General features: G+C 34.3%; 1 protein-coding gene and 1 long non-coding RNA gene across 2 annotated transcripts; both read left to right on the top strand.

The window, feature by feature from the left end:
• Positions 1–12,135: 12,135 nt before the first annotated feature.
• On the top strand, positions 12,136–16,392 carry LOC120169134. The gene is made up of 3 exons (XR_005520640.1): positions 12,136–12,166; positions 14,638–14,642; positions 16,126–16,392. It is a non-coding gene; the product is annotated as an uncharacterized LOC120169134 (long non-coding RNA).
• Positions 16,393–17,044: 652 nt separating this feature from the next.
• On the top strand, positions 17,045–18,401 carry LOC120169171 (probable disease resistance protein At4g27220). Its single transcript, XM_039177384.1, has 2 exons — positions 17,045–17,482; positions 17,553–18,401. The coding sequence occupies exons 1-2, from the start codon at positions 17,045–17,047 to the stop codon at positions 18,399–18,401; spliced, it is 1,287 nt and encodes a 428-aa protein (XP_039033315.1).
• Positions 18,402–19,422: the final 1,021 nt, after the last annotated feature.

Below are 19,422 nucleotides of genomic sequence, written 5' to 3'. Positions count from 1 at the left end.
TTCAAACTTTTATATATTTTAGATGTAAAATTTTTATAGAAATTATACTTTTGATATCGAGTTCAGCACGACATATGTCATGAATATAAACATTTATTCTCAAATGTTCCTCTTCTTTCCATTTCGGAGTCTTTCATGGCAACTTCCTTCTTTCAACTTGGCACTTTCTCCAGCTTTACCTTCTCGGAAAATTGTTAATCCCTTTCCATGGTGGTTTCGTGTTTTTTTTTCGGTGGCAAACATAATTATCAGGTAACTTCAATCTCTAACTCTCTGTTTGTTTTTTATTCTCATAATTCCTGAGAAAATTCATGCTTGATGGTAAATTATTTCAATGTTATTGCTTTCCATCTTTTCAATGATCCTGACATTGGCTTTTGATTTGGGTATTTTTTTTGACATTTTTTGAAAAATTAATTCAAATGCTTTAATTTTCCGGTTTCATAATGATTAAGATGCACAAGTTTCATCAAGCAATAGGACTGTAAACGAACCGAACGCATACGAACGAAGGTATATTCATGTTCGTTCATTTAATATATAAACGAACAAATTTTTTTTTGTTCAGTTCGTTCATTAAGGAATATAGCTTGTTCATGTTCGTTCATTTAATAAATAAACGAACATAAACGAACAAGAACGAACGAACATAAACGAATACGAACGAACATAAACGAACAACACAAACACAAAATAAAACTTATTCGAACACAACAAACGAATGTAAAAAAAGTAAACAACAAGAATAACAACTTAAAATTCATTAATATAACCTGCAACTTTAGAGTTAATTTGTTTGAATACGACAAAAACATACATAAATCATAAATAAGCTATATGAATATAATAAAGTCTTAAAGTTATTTTGTTCAACAAAACAATCTTCTTGAAATCCAAACAACTTCAATAATCTTCGTAACATATTCAACTTGCCCTCTGTTCGAATATAAATGAACGAACATAAATGAACATAAATGAACGAACATAAACAAACATATAATCGACCGTTCACGAACGTAAATGAACTAACGAACCCTTTGTTCATATTCGTTCATTTAATTAAACGAACACAAAATCTTATTAATATTCATTCATTTAATAAATAAAAACACATAAACGAACTTCCCATCGTACGATTCATGAACGATTGCTGAACGTTCAATTTATTTAGAGGCCTATCAAGCAATTACCATAAGGCAGGATTAAGAAGAGAAAAACCCCATGTAATCTTTTAAAGCGGGACCGCTTCCAAAGCAGATGCATGAACATCGTGAGTAGTCAATAATGTCAGGCTCTACAGATCCAACATTATTTCAGACAGGTAGGACCAACCCAACATTAAAAGCAGTAAAGGGCGATAATTTCAACAAAGCTGAATTTGCATTTCTTTAAAGTGGCTGCAGCGGAGCTTCCTCATATTTTCCTAGAAAGAATTTTCCATTGCCTTTCGCACTGCTTCCTCTGTGTTGTAGGTGAAGCTTAGTTTAAGTTAAGGTGAGTGAATAGCCGCTCTTCTGCAAACCAAGGAACTTCATTTGGCCGTTTTCTTCATCAGCTGCTTCTCTCCGATCATAGTCTTCGAACAACCTTCTCAAAGAGGTATTTATGGAATTTCAACATTTTTTTCAAAGCTCATAAACGGCTGTAGAATAGATTCCTTTCATATTTAGACTACCTGATTAGAGGAAATTTTCTTAATATTATTATTTAATTTAATAAATTTTTATCTAATATGATGATAATACATGTCACCACCCAATAAAAAACGAGATAAACCAAAGGAGGAATTAAATTGAGACACCATAGTAGCCTTTATAATTTATTCCAGTTAATTACTATAGCTTCTTTTATGAAGGGCATTGATGACATCTCGGTATGGAGGAATGCACTAAAAGTATCTTATAATCAGATATTTTTTTATTTTTATTCATAATTTAATTTTGTTCCTTGAAATTTTGAAATTTCACATTCTTAATTTCTGTTAATTTAATTTGATTATTCGTGAGAGGGTGAAAACTTTTTGATTTACATCTTTTAATTTATTAAACATTTTTGTAGAGTAAAATGAAGTTATATTTTTAGTCATGTTTAGATACATTCACCTAATGATGCGTTATTATTTAGTTTCTAACATATTGCTTGTGACTTGCAGCCATGGACTTTGTTCTGAATAAGATAGATAAACACTTGGACAATCATAGAAGCCTTGATCAACATCGGAAGGACTTTAAAAGAAATTGGAGGAATTGAATGTTTGAAGGAAGACACAGAATCTATAATGAGATCAGAGTTGCAGCCGAGAAAGAAATCAAGGCGGAAGTCCAGATATGGTTGGAAAATGTTGAAAGAATCAATGGCGAAGTGCAAGTCCTTGATGGAAGAATCGGCGAAAGTAGTGCTCTTACACGTGGATTTCACACAGAAGATGTGTCAAAGAGTATAACGGAAGTGAAGAACTTATTATTCAACATGGTAAGTTTCATGGAGGTTGGTGGTGACAATCCTCAATGGATAGGACAGTTTATCGACAACAGTTTATCAGGTGAAGCTGTAAAGGCATGTATGGAAGAGATCTGGCATTGCTTGATGGATGATGAGGTTCCAAAGATTGGAGTTTGGGCATGGGTGGCGTGGGAAAACAAGCATCATGAAGGTTATAAACAACCAATCTTAAAAGAGAGAGGAAATTTGATATGTGATTTTGATCACTGTATCCAAGGATATGACTATTTCTAAACGAGAAAGACATTGCAAGTAAAATAGGAGTCACATTTTCTGGTTATGAGAGAATAGGAATTCCTGAGCCGTCAATGGGAGTAAATTAGTGTTGACAACAAGATCAGCTGATGTGTGTCGACAAGTGGGTTGTAGAATGATTAAAGTGAAGCCTCTGACGGAAGAAGAGGCATGGAAGTTGTTCTTGGAGAGGCGGGTCGTGATATTCTCAATATCGAGGGGTGAAACCAATTGCAAGATCAATTGCTAAGCATTGTGCAGGTTTGCCCCTGGAGTAATTACTATAGCTTCTTGTATGAAGGGCATTGATGACATTTCAGAATGGAGGAATGCACTAAATGAATTAAGTCTACGCGAAAAGAGTGTTAATGGATTCGAAGATGAAGTGTTCCAACAATTACAATTTAGTTATGATCGTTTAAAGAATCCAAAACTTCAAGACTGTTTCCTCAGTTGTGCATTATATCCGGAAGATGGGAAATTGAAGAAGGAAGTCTTATTCAACTTTGGGTCGCAGAAGGGCTTGTGGAAGAAATGGATAGCATGCGGGCAGGGTTTGACAGGGGTCGTGCAATAATGAATAGACTCATCAGCAATTGCTTGTTGGAAGTTTTTACTGAAAAAGAACATGCAAGAACTGTAAAGATGCATGATCTTCTAAGGGACATGGCATTGCATATTGCAAAATCTCGATTCTTGGTAAAAGCCGGCACGATGTTAAAAAAGGCACCAGATGTGCAAGAATGGAGCATGACTCTAGAGAAAATTTCGATGATGAGGAATCGGCTGTTATATATACCCTTGGAAATGTCACCCCCAAAGTGCCCCAGGCTCACAACATTGTTGTTGTCTCATTGCAATATAGCGAATCTTCCTAAAGGGTTCTTCAAGCATATGCGTGGGCTTAAGGTTCTTGATCTTTCCAAAAATCCTATCAAGAGTCGTCCAATTTCCTTGTCAAAGTGTCCCGGGCTCACAACATTGTTGTTGTCTGGTTGTGATATAAAAAGTATTCCAGAAAGCTTCTTCGATGATATGAATGAACTCAAGATTCTTGATCTTTCCTACAATCCTATCAAGAGTCTTCCGCATTCCTTATCAAATTTGAAGAACCTCGCTTCATTGTTGCTTGCTTCTTGTGAAGATTTATGGAGTGTTCCATCGTTGTCAAATTTTAGAGTTTTAAGGAAGTTGGATCTTCGAGAAACAAAGATCAAGGAAATCCCTCAAGGAATGGAAAACCTGGTGAGTCTCGAGCATCTAAATCTGGATCGGTCAAAGAACCTGTGGCGAACTCTGATAAATGAGATCCCGAATGGAGTACTTTCAAGACTTTGTTGTCTTCATGACTTGATCGTCGGTGGAACTCTGATAAATGGAAAGGAGGTTGGTCGATTGAAGAAACTGCAGGGAACTCTTGAAGGGAGGTTTTATGACCTGCACAACTTAAATATGTATCTCGAAGCTTGTCGTGGCCGAGAAGAGCCTCGTCAATACATAATCTGCGTGGGAATTATGGACTTTTATAAGTTTTCTGAAAATGAAGGAAAAGAAATTGTTGTAAGAGGTTGTAACATCTATAACTACCAGATTGTGCTTCCACGTGACATTAAGAAATTGCGTATCTGCGAATGCAATGTTGATTGCAATGAAGAATACCCGCTTTTCTCCATATTTATCCTCTTCTCACTTTCCTCCTTTTCATCTCTTAAATGTCTTTATATATATGATTGTGGGAATATGAAAAAGTTGTTCTCCCCAAACTGTGTGCCGCTAAATTTACAAGAGCTCAGTGTTGTTGGGTGTAAGCAATTGGAGGAAATAATAACATCAGAAGTTGAACCGGAGGAAAGAGGAATGGTTATCACGGAGTTTCACCTTCCACAATTAAGGCTGTTGTGGTTGAGTGATCTTCCAGAATTGAAGAGCATTTGCAGTGCTGGTGGAGTACTGGGTTGTGATTCTCTTGGAAAAATTGGGATTGTAGACTGTCCAAAATTAAAGAGGATGGGTCTTAATCTTCCCAAACTTGATAATGTCCCACCATCTGCATCTGCAAATCTTTCTCTTTCAGTTCAGATAAGACCAAAGAAGTGGTGGGAATCAGTGGAATGGGATGGTCCCCAACCCAAGTCTCTTTTCGACCCCTTCGTGAGCTTTTGGTAAAAGGTAAAGGGAGGATCAACGGAGCAGTTGAGTTTTAACATTGGCAGTGTTTTCATATTCTTATTTAAGAGAAACTTAATTTGATGAATTCGAGATACCATCCAGCTCAGTTGGTAAAGCACAAGGTTCTTAATCTTGAGGTTGTGGTATCGAGTCTCATGGAAGGTATTTCATAATTTGGGAACAAGGGACACCATTTAATTTGATGAATTCAAACTCTATTATTAATTATTTATATTGAATATTTTATTACAATAATATTATATATAACTCATTCATGACCAATATTTTAGTTTTTGCTTTTTTTTTGTGATAAATCAATTAGCATTTTCTTAAGGTTAAAACATTTGCATAGAGCCTGAAAATATTTCTAAAGGCCCAATTTTTTCCTTCTAATTACTTATATATGTATAATATGACCACAATCAAGTTTGATTTTTATCAGAGGACAGTGCTGGGGACTGGAGAGGGTTGGAATTGTCGCCTGAATAAATATTTCTAAAGGCCCATTTTTTGAATAATTCAAAAAAAAAATATTAATCCGTATCTAATTCAATTATCTAATTTTTTCGCGGGCGTCGTTATAAGATGATCTCGGTATCGCATAGAACCTACTCCATGAACATAGTAAGTGAACCATGTAAAATAATAGAATGAAATGATTTACACATTTCAATTATCATGGGTAGCAAACTATCAATGGAACAATATCTCGATAGGAAATATCATTCTCCACCAACATATCAATAAACAATTTCTGAGTGACTTTATCTTTGACGAGAGTTTGATAAACTCAGAGATTTATCCTGAAAATATATTACATGGGTTCAATTTTTTTAAATAATTTGGATGATTACAAGCAGTATCTCGCTAGAATTTTTCTTAGTTATATTGACAACGTGCAGACACATTACAAATGCAACTGCTTGAATCAAAATTTTCTAAGAAGAACAATATTTTATTTTTCACTAAGACCACTCAATGAGTTCTCGATATTAACTTCAACGTCAGTCTTACGAGAACCTTATAGGGTCATGGGATGCAACGTATGTTAAAGAACCAATGATTTAGTAAATCAATCCTTTTAAATAATCAAATTTGTGTGTTTAACCTTGCTTTTATTGAGCTAAAAATCATAAGCGATTTTGAAGTTGAAATGCTGAATCGATTATAAAATAAACTTTGATTCTAAGGGCTGAAATAAAAATTATTGAAACTTGGTGAGTTATAATGAAATTTTATTACTCATAAAAAAGGGGGAAAAACAACATGCAAACATATTTTTAATTATTAGTTATAGTGAACAAAACAACCTATTCTTCTCTCACCTTGTTGGACAATTCCTAGAATGAAGCATCATTTTCTGATATAAATGTACAACAAAGTCTTCCCACTATTGCAGTAAACAGGTAGAGATGAGTTTAAGTATTGTTGAGCTCGACACGATTTAAAAAATGTAAATTTGTGCTCGATTTAACTCAAAAATTCATATACTTAAAATTGCCAAGTTCGAAACGAACTCAGAATAAAAAATTGAAGCTCAATTCAATTCAAGAGTTGATCAAACTTTAACTGAATTAATTTCGAGAAACTCGCAATTTATCTGGTCTCATTTACAGTCTTATACCGGATTGGTTTCGAGAAAAGAAGGGAGCAGACCCCCCTTCCTTGCTTGAGTTGGATTGCTGTTTTCTAATGTCTTGAAATAGAATTGTCCCCGGGCTATTATAGTTGGAATCTTGGACCACTTCTTTGCCAGAAACGAAGACACCCAATAGTTATTGTGCGCACTTCCCACACTGTAGGCATGTTTAACGAAAATACTGATTAAATTATTTCACGAATTTTATATCATAATGTGTGTGGTAATTTATACGTTAAATTATTTTATAATAAATTATTTTTCAAAATATATTTTTATAATTTTTAAACTATTTAATAATGTAATAAATAAAATAATGACATATTAGTAATGAAATTTACTTGATTTGCCACTCGGGTTGCTATGTTAATGTTCCAAAAAAGTAACGCCTTAATCATCATCTATGTTGACATCATAACAATTTGACTCAAAATAATAAGGATTGATGGTCAAATTTAATTTAAAAAATTAATATTAAATTACACCGATCAAAATATCTCAATACCTAAAAGGATGATTGTTATCTTTAGAAGTTTCGAGTTCGAGCATCAGGGACTACAAGGGTATTTGAATTTTCATTGTCAAATGGTTGAGAATCTCCCGAACATATATTACCTTGTAATCACTATAGATGGTCTCTCAATTATATGGCGTTGCTTTGTTGAGTTCTCTGACTATTAAATGTTATAAAATGATCCTCCAACTATAAGATGTTGTTTTATTGAGTCCCTGAGTATTAAAAGTTATAAAATGGTCACTTGACTATTCATATATTCCAAAATCATCCATTTCCTTAAAAAAATGATACTTGTCTAAACTGGACAATACATGCTGACAAAAAATATGATAAAATTATATTTTAATGATGTCTACTAACATTGTCATTGTTTTGCCTCATCATTATAATATTTCAAGCATTGGCTCGACAACATAATGTAAATGGATATTTGATCTACAAAATACAACTAAAACGATTGAGATTGATCAATAACTATTCATTCATGAGAAACCCAAAATATTACAAGTGTTGGCAATTTAGAAAATTAGGGTTTTAAGGGTAAAAGAATCCCCATAAGCATTTTCTAGTAGTAATGACTATAAGGAAGCGAATTAAAAATTTAGTAATTGTAACACAAATTTTGAAAATTCGATTATCAAAATGAAAGTATCCTAAAAATTCAAAGACTATCGGTGTAGTTTAGCCTAGTAAATAATAACAATAAACATCTAAGCCTCACTTTATTGTCAAATCAATAAAAATATGAATAAAAAAATCGACATCACCAACAACTTATTGGTATAATAGAATGGGACATTAAATCTTTTAACTAAGGTTAGGAATTCAAATCCTAACATTTATGAATAGAGTAACTTAGATTAAGAGGATTATTCTCGCTTCTGCAGTAACCGGTCCAAATTGATCAATCAATAAATTGAATAGTATTAGTTATACCAAAAAAAGCTACATCATCATAAATACTAAACATAGTCTGTCTTCTTGCTCTGTTGAATTGGGGTAGTTGAACTGCTGAAGATGACATACCCATTTCTCTCGATTAAACGCATGGAAAGTGCGCGTTTAATCACACTTCATTTAGAAAGTAGGGCAAGTTTGGGCTCTATTATTTATGGTTCTAGCCTCACCCAACCCAGTCTAGTTCGATTCGTTTTTAAATTATTTTTTATTTATATATATATATTTTATATTATATGAATATTAAATAATTAACATTATAATATAAAATGTTAAAAGTAAATAAAATAATATAGGTTAAATTACAAATTTGGTAACTGAACTTTACTCTTTCTCCAATTTCATTCATTGTATTACAAATTTGGTAACTGAACCTTTACTCTTTCTCCAATTTCATTCATTGTATTTTAAATCTTTTCAATTTATCACTAAACTTAATACATTGAGTGTTTTTAGTCATTCAGTCATTTTCTTACTAACAGTGTTATAAATGGGTTGTTACATAAATGCAAAACAATATCATTTTGGTGAAAATTTTGTTTTATTAAAACGACGTCGTTTTAACACCCGTTAACTATTTAACGGCGGAGTTACAAAAAAACTCAATGCATTCAATTTAATGAAAAAAATTAAAACTTTTAAAATTTAGTGTGCAACAATAGAGAGAGAGTAAAGTTTAATAAGTTATGGAATTTGGTCCTTCATTAACTAATTGAATGGTATACTTTGGATAATAAAAGAAAAGTCTTATATAAATTTTTCTTAACTATTAAAAACATAGACATACACTGCAAACATAACTAATCAAATTTAGATCCTCTAAAGATAACAACATTCTTCTATCATCGGGTCCAGTCAATGAATTTCCTCTGATATTAGTTAAATAATTTATTATGTTTGCAATTTGTAAAAATGATAAATTGATTGGATAATTTAAGTGGCTTAATAATTTGATTTATTTATGACATGATCCTTGGTTACTTGATGGAGATTATGCTGTGAATTTTAGTAAAAATTGGAATTTTGTTAATTTAAATTTTATTATGTGCTTCGAATGTGATATATTTTGTTCTAATTAACATTCGGATCGAGTAAGGAGTGTTATGCCACATGTTTGTTCGACAATAAATATATAATTTCTGAATTATATTATATTTGTTTTAATATCAATTATTTTTGAAACTTTAATTGCTGAATTATTATATTATGATTCCATATTCTATTATTTGTGAACCTTTAAATTTAAAGATATATGAACTAATTTAAATGTTAATTAAAATTAATCCGTAAACATCGAATAAGAAAACTTGTTAAAAGGGAATGTTATTCTCCCAAAAGTTTATGGGGTGCATCGACAATAGTTTAAAAAAATTCTGAACAAATACTACCGTGTAATCATCTCAACAATTATAAAAAAAAACTTTTATCTCATTGAACTCATCAACCTCATAATAAAATATAATGTTATTCTTAGAAATTTCAATTAATAAATTGTGTCCGTAAGTATGTACATCATCGATAACTACCTTATAATTGCGTCCACTCCTCTACTTCTAGGTACTTGGTACCTGTCAATCTCTCATGAATGGGATGCTTTTAAAAGAAACCTACATGTATGTTTCCCTATAAATTAAGAAGAAGGAATTAAACAATTTCCCAAGCTTTGCAATTTCATGGCATTAGTCAGTTTTTTTGAAGTTTTCTTGGCTCGTTTGCTTTGTTTCTACAGCTCGAGAAACAAAGATGGGAGTCCAAGGAGTTATCCGATTGTTGGGATGCCGGCGCTGCTCCTCAACGTTATCGGATTCACGATTGGTGTACCGACATTCTCGAGAGATGCCACTGCACTTTCCTTTTCAAAGGCCCTTGGTCTGCTAACATGAACCTGATGCTGACCTGCGATCCTGCCAACATCACCACGTTATGCTCCAACTTTGCCAACTTCCCCAAGGATCCGAGTTCAAACAGTTGTTCAACAAACTGGGAGACGGTATTTTCAACTCCGACTGGATCTGTGGAAAAACAGAGGATGGTTGCTCAAGGATTCGTGAGAACTCACCGGTTTCATAGTTTTTTGTCGAGGATTCCCATTATAAGGGGCACACGGGCTCGTTCCTGTTATGACCATTTTGCCAAACGATGCTAGTGGCAGACTTAGAAGATATATTCCGAAGGTTCACGTTCGATGCTACATGCACTTGGTTACTGGCCATGACCCTAGATCCCTTTCTCGAATTCCGGATGTTCTTTTCTCCAAGGCCCTGAGATGCCGAGGAGCGAATATTTTATCGGCATGTCAGGCCACCATGGTTTATAAGTTGCAGAGGTGGCTGACACGGGACAAGAACGGAAATATGGAAAGGCGGGGCAAGTTCTTGATGATATAATAGCCGAGTATATATGGCAGAAGAGGAAGATTTGAACCGAGGGTCGAATTCGACATCGGAAATCGTCGAGAAGGCGTGGATTCTTAACACCGTACATAACCGAAGAGAAGTCAATAGGTTTAGAATGTGACGATAAATTCTTGAGAGACATTTTGAGTATGATGCTTGCAGGGAGGGACACCACAAGCTCTGCTCTTACTTGGTTCATTTGGCTGGTTTCCCGTCATCCAATAGTCGAAAACAAGATCATAGAAGAGCTTCAATCGAAAATACCCGAAGACGAAACCGGAAAGAAGCGATTGTTAAAGGCTGAGGAAGTAAAGAATTTGGCTTATCTTCAACCATTAACAAACTATTTTCACATATTTTTATATCTTCAACTCACCAATTTTAAAATTAGCTTACATGTATGTTGAAAAATATATGCACAATATTTATAATGATTATTTCAATTTCATGTATTAATGAAAATGAAGTCAGAGTATTATTTTATAGTGATGAAGTTATTTTTAATTCGGAGTTTTTATAGAAAATAACAATAAATAAATGATCACGTAATAAAATAGATATTAATATTTTTAAGTGTAAAACTCTTTTGAAAACAATTACGGAGAAAAAAATCATTAATATAAAAAAAACAATTTCCTCTTGATTTTATATATATCATGAGTCAAATTGAGTTTGAGTCAAACATAATCTCTGCCTTGACACACGAATTCTAAAAATATAAAAAAATCGAGATTAAAACTCAAATTCAAGGAAACACCAAAACTAAACAAAAAAAAAATCAAAATTTTATGAGAAAATGGAATTTTTTTGAACATGTTTAGATACATTCACTTAAAATGGCTGTCCCTTTTTCCCATATGTATGGGGTAAGGGGAGGTAAGATAGTAGGCTACCCCAACACCAGGTTGAGAGCAGCTTCCGTAAGAGACCTCCGATTATGAAATGCCCTCCGTGGGACTCGATCCCACGACTTCAAGATTAAGAACCTGTGCTCTACCAACTGAGCTGGATGGTCATTTCTTAGATACATTCACTTAATGATGTGTTATTATTTAGTTTCTAACATATTGCTCGTGACTGTCACGAGTTTGATCAGTATCGGAATGACCTTAAAAGGAAATTAAAGGAATGAATGGTTTGAAGGAAGATGCAGAATCTATAATGAGCACAGAGCTTCAGCCAAGAAAGAAACTGAAGGCGGAAATCCAGATATGGTTGGAAAATGTTGAAGATAAACATGGATTTCGCGGAGAAGATGTGTTAAAGAGTATAAAGGAAGTCTATGAACTTATTATTCACATGGTAATTTCATGGAGGTTTGGTGGTTGACAATCCTCAATGGATTGGACAAGTTTTGTCGACAACAAGTTTATCAGGTGAAGCTGTAAAGGCCTGTGCTGAAGAGATTGGCATGCTTGATGGATGATGAGGTTCCAAAGCTTGGACTTGGGGGATGGGTGGCGTGGGAAAAATAAGCATCATGAAGGTTTATAAACAAGCAACTCTTAAAGAGACTGGGAAATTCGATATTGTGATTAGGATCACTGTATCCAAAGAGACGAGTATTGCTAAACTGCAGAAGACATTGCTAGTAAAATCGGAGTCGAATTTTCCGGTTACGAAGATGAAACTACAAGGCAGGGATTCTCTTTGAAACATTGACTCGAAAGAGAAGTTTGTGATGATCTTGGATGACCTGGGGAAAGTTTCCCTTGATAAAGTAGGAATCCCTGAACCGTCTGCGGGGAGTAAGTTGGTGTTGACAACTCGATCATCTGATGTGTGTCGACAAATGGGTTGTAGAGTAATTAAAGTAAGCCTTTGATGGAAGAAGAGGCATGAAGTTGTTCTTAGAGAAGGTGGATCGTGATATTCTCAGTATTCGAGGAGTGGAACCAATTGCAAGATCAATTGCTAGGCGTTTGTGCAGGTTTGCCCTTAGGACTATCACTACAGCTTCTTGCATGAAGGAATTGATGACATTTCCGAATGGAGGAATGCATTAAGAATTTAGTCAACGCCAAAAATGTGTTCCAACATTACAATTCCATCGTTTAAAGGATACAAAACTTCAACATTGTTTCTCAGTTGTGCATTATATCCAGAAGATCAGGAAATCGAAGAGGGGCGTCTTATTCAACTTTGGATTTCATAAGGCTTGTAGAAGAATGGATAGTAAGCAAACAGAGTTCGATAGGCGTCGTGCAATAATGAATAGACTCATCGGCAATTGTTTGTTAATATTTTACTCATTTCGAAAATACAAGAACTGTGAAGATCATGATCTTCTAAGGGACATGGCATTACATATTGAAGAAACTCGATTCTTGGTAAAAGCCGGTACGATGTTAATAGAGTCACCAGATGAGCAATAATGGAGCAAAGATCTAGAGAAAGTTCCATTGATGAGTAATTTGTTGTACATACCCTTGGAAAAGTCACCCCCAAAGTGTCCCAGGCTCACAACATTGTTGTTGTCTGATTGTGATATAGGGAGCATTCCTGAAGGTTTCTTCAAGAATATGGACACACTTAAAATTCTTGATCTTTCTAGAAATTCTATCAAGAGTCTTTCTAATTCTTTATCGAAGTGTCACAGGCTCGCCACATTGTTGTTGTCTGATTGTGGTACAGAGTATTCCTGAAGGCTCATTCCGTCCCTGCTTATATGCCATTAGTTCTTTTGTAAACCAATCTGACACTCCATGTTGTTATTGTCAATTTTGAATTGACTTGGATGGCTTATATTTCTATATTTTCACATTATGTATCTACAAGATAGTATTAAATATGATTCAAATCAAACTTTAATTTGACTTTCTTAAAGTCGTTGCACCTAACCAGCTTTATTGAAATATCATTCGTTTGTGTATAGGTCACTGAGACTGGAGTCAACATTTCCTTTGTGTAGGTGAAACTTGCTTAAGTTTTGGTGAGCGTGTAAAGAAGAAAAAGACAATAAACCCAATAACAAATAACAATATCTAGGCCTGTAAACGAATCGAACGCACACGAATGGAGGTATGTTCATGTTCGTTCATTAATAAATAAACGAACAAATTTTTTTTTGTTCATGTTCGTTCATTAAGGAATATAGTTTGTTCATGTTCGTTCATTAATAAATAAACGAACATAAACTAACACGAACATAAACGAACACGAACATAAATGAACACGAACGTTGGAGACCCTACCTTCCATTGTTCTTTCATGAAAATAGTCGACAATGCAAATTAACCAAATCTACAATGATAAATAGCGTAAGAGTTGATTAACAGCGATGAAATGTTTGAAGATATCATATTTCGATCGATCTTTAAAGATATTAAATGATTCACATGACTTTAATTTAACGCTATAACATTTATCTTAGTGTCCATGATTATATATGAACAATCATTTTCACTACGTTATCTAATAAATTCGCCGGCTAAAAGTTTTGTGACATCAATGCCAGACTTTAGTGAGATTTGTTAATAATAGTCCTTTCCATTAGCAGAGTAGAAAATTTAACAGCATGAAGATTTCGAACGGTACAAATTGGACTACAAGGCAATAACATATATCCGAAATCCCTTGATGCTACATATACTAAATATTATTGCTAAACTACCATTCAAAATTTTAACGTACCTAAAGTACTCCACAACTAAAGGTCACACAAGAACTATGAAAACAATAGTTCATTGTCAAAGTGTATTTTCTACTTATTAATGGGTTCTTCCTTGAAACCCATTACTTCCGCTATTACACTTTTTCAGAAATTGCTAGAAACCTTTTGTTTTGTTTTTTTTGGCAAATTCTATATATTTTCTCTTTACTGATGCTCATATACTTCCGATTGTTACCTTTATCTTCCCATCTATTTCTAGAAAGAAGTATGATGTTTTCTTGAGTTTTAGATGTGAAGATACCCACAATAACTTTACATATCAACTATTAAGTCAAATAAAACAGAGAAAGAGATGAAAACATACCTGTAAAACTTTAGATTGCACTATAATATAACTTGTTTTGAAGCTTTCACCGATCGTCTCCACTCTCCAGTGATACTAGGGTTGGGAAAAAGAGGAAATGAATATAGTGCGAGGTGTCTCACAGGTTAACATATTGGATTTAATCTCCAAATAAAATTGGGTTAATATAGAGTTGGTCATCAGAATATCAGATTAATTATATTTTTAAGATACTTACAAATTGGTCACCAAAATTGATTTAAGAAGATTGGGTTAAACATAAATGAACGAACATAAACGAACATAACTGAACGAACATAACCGAACGTTCACGAACTAAATGAACGAACGAGACCTATGTCATCGTTCATTTAATTAAACGGATACAAAATCTTGTTCATGTTCGTTTATTAATAAATAAACGCACATAAACGAACTTCCCGCCGCACGGTTCATGAACGGTTCGCTGAAAATTCAGTTCATTTACAGGCCTAACAATATCAGCAGCCTATAAAGAAGAAAAAGACATAATGACCAATAAATTAGAAATTTGTAATTACCTGTTGTGCTGTGTGCGTGTAACAGTGATTTGTTCCGCCAAGGGTGTGATTTCCTTGTTTGTGTTGGTGAAAATTGCTTTGTAGGTAATTCTAGCACATGCATAGAGAACCCTTTGGAGTGGCTCTTTATATCACCGTTTCTCATATTATCAGGAACGTTTTTTTGCTAGTTCTCTCCTGTTATCATCTCCGAACAAAATTTTCAGAAGAGGTATGTATTGAATTTTACATTTTTATTGTTCTTTCGAACCTCATTAACTGCAAGGAACATGATTCTTTTTCATTCTTTTTACTCCATAATCATTAACTTGATTTTTTCATAAACTGCAAGTCCATGGCATATATCGCTTTCTACTCATGTTCATTACTGTGTTGCCCAGTTTCTAACATATTGCTTGTGACTTGCAGCCATGGACTTTGTTCTGTATAAGATTAATAAGCACTTGGACGATCACATGAGCTTTGATCAGCATATGAAGGACCTTAAAAGGAAATTAAAGAATTGAATGGAACGAAGAAAGATACGGATATATAATGAGAACAGAGCTGCAGCCAAGGAAGAAACTCAAGGAGGAAGTCCAGATATGGTTGGAAAATGTTGAAAGAGTCAATGGCGAAGTGCAAGACCTTAATGACAGAATCGGTGAAAGTAGTGCTCTTACACGTGCATCTCACACAGAATATTTGTCAAAGAGTACAAAGGAAGTTGAAGAACTTATTATTCAACATGGTAAGTTTCATGGAGGTTTGGTGGTTAACAATCCTCAATGGATCGGACAAGTTTTATCGACAATAAGTTTATCAGGTGAAGCTGTAAAGGCCTGTGTTAGAGAGATTTGGCAGTGCTTGATGGATGATGGGGTTCGAAAGATTGGAGTTTGGGGCATGGGTGGCGTGGGGAAAACAAGCATCATGAAGGTTATAAACAACCAACTCTTAAAAGAGACGGGGAAATTTGAAATTGTGATTTGGATCACTGTATCCAAAGAGGTGAGTATTGTTAAACTGCAGAAAGACATTGCAAGTAGAATTGGAGTAGAATTTTCTGGTGATGAAGATGAAACTACAAGGGCAGGGATGATCTTTGAAACATTGTCTCAGAAGGGTAGGTTTGTGATGATCTTGGATGACCTATGGGAGAAGGTTTCACTAGAGAGAATAGGAATTCTCGAGCCGTCAAATGGGAGTAAGTTAGTGTTGACAACTCGATCATCTGATGTGTGTCGACAAGTGGGTTGTAGAATGATTAAAGTAAAGCCTCTAACGGAAGAAGAGGCATGGACGTTGTTCTTGGAGAAGGCGGGTCGTGATATTCTCAATATTCGAGGGGTGAAACCAATTGCAAGATCAATTGCTAAGCGTTGTGCAGGTTTGCCCTTGGGAGTAATTACTATAGCTTCTTGTATGAAGGGCATTGATGACATTTCAGAATGGAGGAATGCACTAAAAGAATTAAGTCTACGCAAAAAGAGTGTTAATGGATTCGAAGAAGAAGTGTTCCAACAATTACAATTTAGTTTTGATCGTTTAAAGAATCCAAAACTTCAAGATTGTTTCCTCAGTTGTGCATTATATCCGGAAGATGAGGAAATTGAAGAACGAAGTCTTATTCAACTTTGGATCGCAGAAGGGCTTGTGGAAGAACACTAAAAGAATTAAGTCTACGCAAAAAGAGTGTTAATGGATTCGAAGAAGAAGTGTTCCAACATTACAATTTAGTTTTGATCGTTTAAAGAATCCAAAACTTCAAGATTGTTTCCTCAGTTGTGCATTATACCGGAAGATGAGGAAATTGAAGAACGAAGTCTTATTCAACTTTGGATCGCAGAAGGGCTTGTGGAAGAAATGGATAGCATGCGGGCAGGGTTTGACAGGGGTCGTGCAATAATGAATAGACTCATCAGCAATTGTTTGTTGGAAGTTTTTACTCATTCTGAAAATGAAGAACTATAAAGATGCATGATCTTATAAGGGACATGGCATTACATATTGCAGAATCTCGAGTCCTGGTAAAAACTGGCATGATGCTTGAAAAAATACCAGATGTGCAAGAATGAGCAAGGATCTAGAGAAAGTTCGTTGATGAGGAATCAGTGGTTATTATACCTTTAGAAATGTCACCCCCAAAGTGTCCCAGGCTCACAACATTGTTGTTGTCTCATTGCAATATAGTGAGTATTCCAGAAGGATTTTTCAAGCATATGGATGCACTTAAGGTTCTTGATCTATACAGAAATCCTATCAAGAGTCTTCCAATTTCCTTGTCGAAGTGTCCCGGGCTCACAACATTGTTGTTGTCTGATTGTCGTATAGAAAGTATTCCAGAAAGCTTCTTCGATGATGCGAATGAACTCAAGATTCTTGATCTTTCCTTCAATCCTATCAAGAGTCTTCCGCATTCCTTATCAAATTTGAAGAACCTCACTTCATTGTTGCTTGCTTATTGTAAAGATTTAGAGAATGTTCCATCGTTGTCAAATCTTGGAGTTTTAAAGAAGTTGAATCTTCGAGGAACAAATATCAAGGAAATCCCTGATGGGATGGAAAACTTGGTGAGTCTTGAGTACCTAAATTTAGGTATTTCTACAGCTTAAATGAGATCCCGAATGAAGTACTTTCAAGACTTGTTGTCTTCAAGACTTGATCGTCGGTGAAACTCTGATAAATGGAAAGGAGGTTGGTGAATTGAAGAAACTGCAGGGAACTCTTGAAGGGAGGTTTCATGACTGGAACAACTTAAATATGTATCTCGAAGCTTGTCGTGGCCGAGAAGAGCCTCGTCAATACATAATCTACGTGGGAGATATAGGCTTTCCTACGTTTTTTGAAGGTGCAAGAAAAGAAATTGTTGTAAGTGGTTGTAACATCTATACCTACCAGATTGTGCTTCCACGTGACAATGAGGGATTGCAAATTAGGGAATGCAATGTTGATTGCAGTGAAGAATACCCTCTTTTCTCCAGGTTTATCCTCTTCTCACTTTCCTCCTTTTCATCTCTTAGATCTCTTAAAATAAATGATTGCAGAAATATGAAAAAGTTGTTCTCCCCAAATTGTGTGCCGCTAAATTTACAAATACTCAGTGTTGAAGGGTGTAAGCAATTGGAGGAAATAATAACATCAGAAGTTGAGACGGCGGAAAGAGGAATGGTTATCACCGAGTTTTATCTTCCACAATTGAGCCTATTGAGTTTGTGGGATCTACCGGAATTAAAGAGCATTTGCAGTGCTGGTGGAGTACTGGTTTGTGATTCTCTTCTACAAATTGAGATTGTAGACTGTCCAAAATTAAAGAGGATGGGTCTTAATCTTCCCAAACTTGATAATGTCCCACCATCTGCATCTGCATCTGCAAATCTTTCTCTTTCAGTTCGGATAATACCAAAGGAGTGGTGGGAATCAGTGGAATGGGATGGTCCCCAACCCAAGTCTCTTTTCGACCCCTTCGTGAACTCATGTTTTCTTATTTAAGCGAAGCTTAATTTGATGAATTCAAATCTGTATTAATTTATAAGATAAACTACTTGTATAGTCGTTAAATCATAGGGTAGGTTTTATGTTGACAATTGAACTGTGAATTTTGTTAATTGAGTCATTAAATTATTAAATGGTTTTAATCAATCTTATCGTTAACATAAATGCTAATATATCAAATACCTAAATTTATATAATTATATTTGTGATCCTCATTATATTACTTCCCTCGAAAAGATGTTGACGCCGATCTCAAAATGATGTCATTTTTGGAGCCTTATAACATTATTTATTCTTTTTACTTTCCATTTTTTCTAAATATCAATATGATAATCATTATCGACGATGATTGAAGATCATAATTTTTCTGTCTCAAATTTAAATTCGATGTCGATTTCACCTAAAAAAATCTCAAGTGACATAGAAATGGTTCAGTTACTTTTGGCTTCTCCATCATTGATGTTGCTTTTTCACCATTCTATCCGAGTAAAATTGAGATATGTTTTTCTTATCCTCCTTCCAGTTCTCACCATTGGAATTCGTTTGTGGTAGTCTCAATTAGGGTGTACATTTTTTGATATCATATATTATCCTATCCGAAATTTTGGATATCAACAGATTCGGACCATTAAAATTGTGATCCGTATCCGATCTAAAAAATAAGATATATAAATATCGAAATCCATATCCAAATTACATATCCTAATATGTCAAAAACCTTACTAGAAATAATTTATATAATAGTATACAAATACGAATGAAGTGAAAATATCTAAAAAAAATATCGTTAACAAACTATATATTAAAAATGAATACCCTAATTATAAAAATAAAAAATCAGATATTAAATTGTATATTAAATTAAATCAAACTATTATAACTTTTATACTATTCTGGGGCCAATTTTTTTCTTCTAATTATTTATATATGTATAACATGACCACAATCAAGTTTGATTTTTTATCATAGAGGTCATTGGTGCTGGGGACTGGAGAAGGTTGGAATTGTCGAGACTGTA

This window comes from Hibiscus syriacus, unplaced genomic scaffold, assembly GCF_006381635.1.
Source record: "Hibiscus syriacus cultivar Baekdansim isolate YM2019G1 unplaced genomic scaffold, ASM638163v2 tig00111754_pilon, whole genome shotgun sequence".
Lineage (NCBI taxonomy): Eukaryota > Viridiplantae > Streptophyta > Magnoliopsida > Malvales > Malvaceae > Hibiscus > Hibiscus syriacus.
The sequence above is the reverse complement of the archived record's forward strand: the minus strand, read 5'-3'. Positions and strand labels throughout refer to the sequence as shown.

What these genes read in the sequence shown, in the direction of transcription:
- LOC120169171 (XM_039177384.1), top strand. Translation starts at nt 17,045, where the DNA reads ATGTCACCCCCAAAGTGTCCCAGGCTCACAACATTGTTGTTGTCTCAT. An exon ending in CTGATGGGATGGAAAACTTG is followed by an intron (nt 17,483 to 17,552) that starts GTGAGTCTTGAG and finishes AGTACTTTCAAG; the next exon opens with ACTTGTTGTCTTCAAGACTT.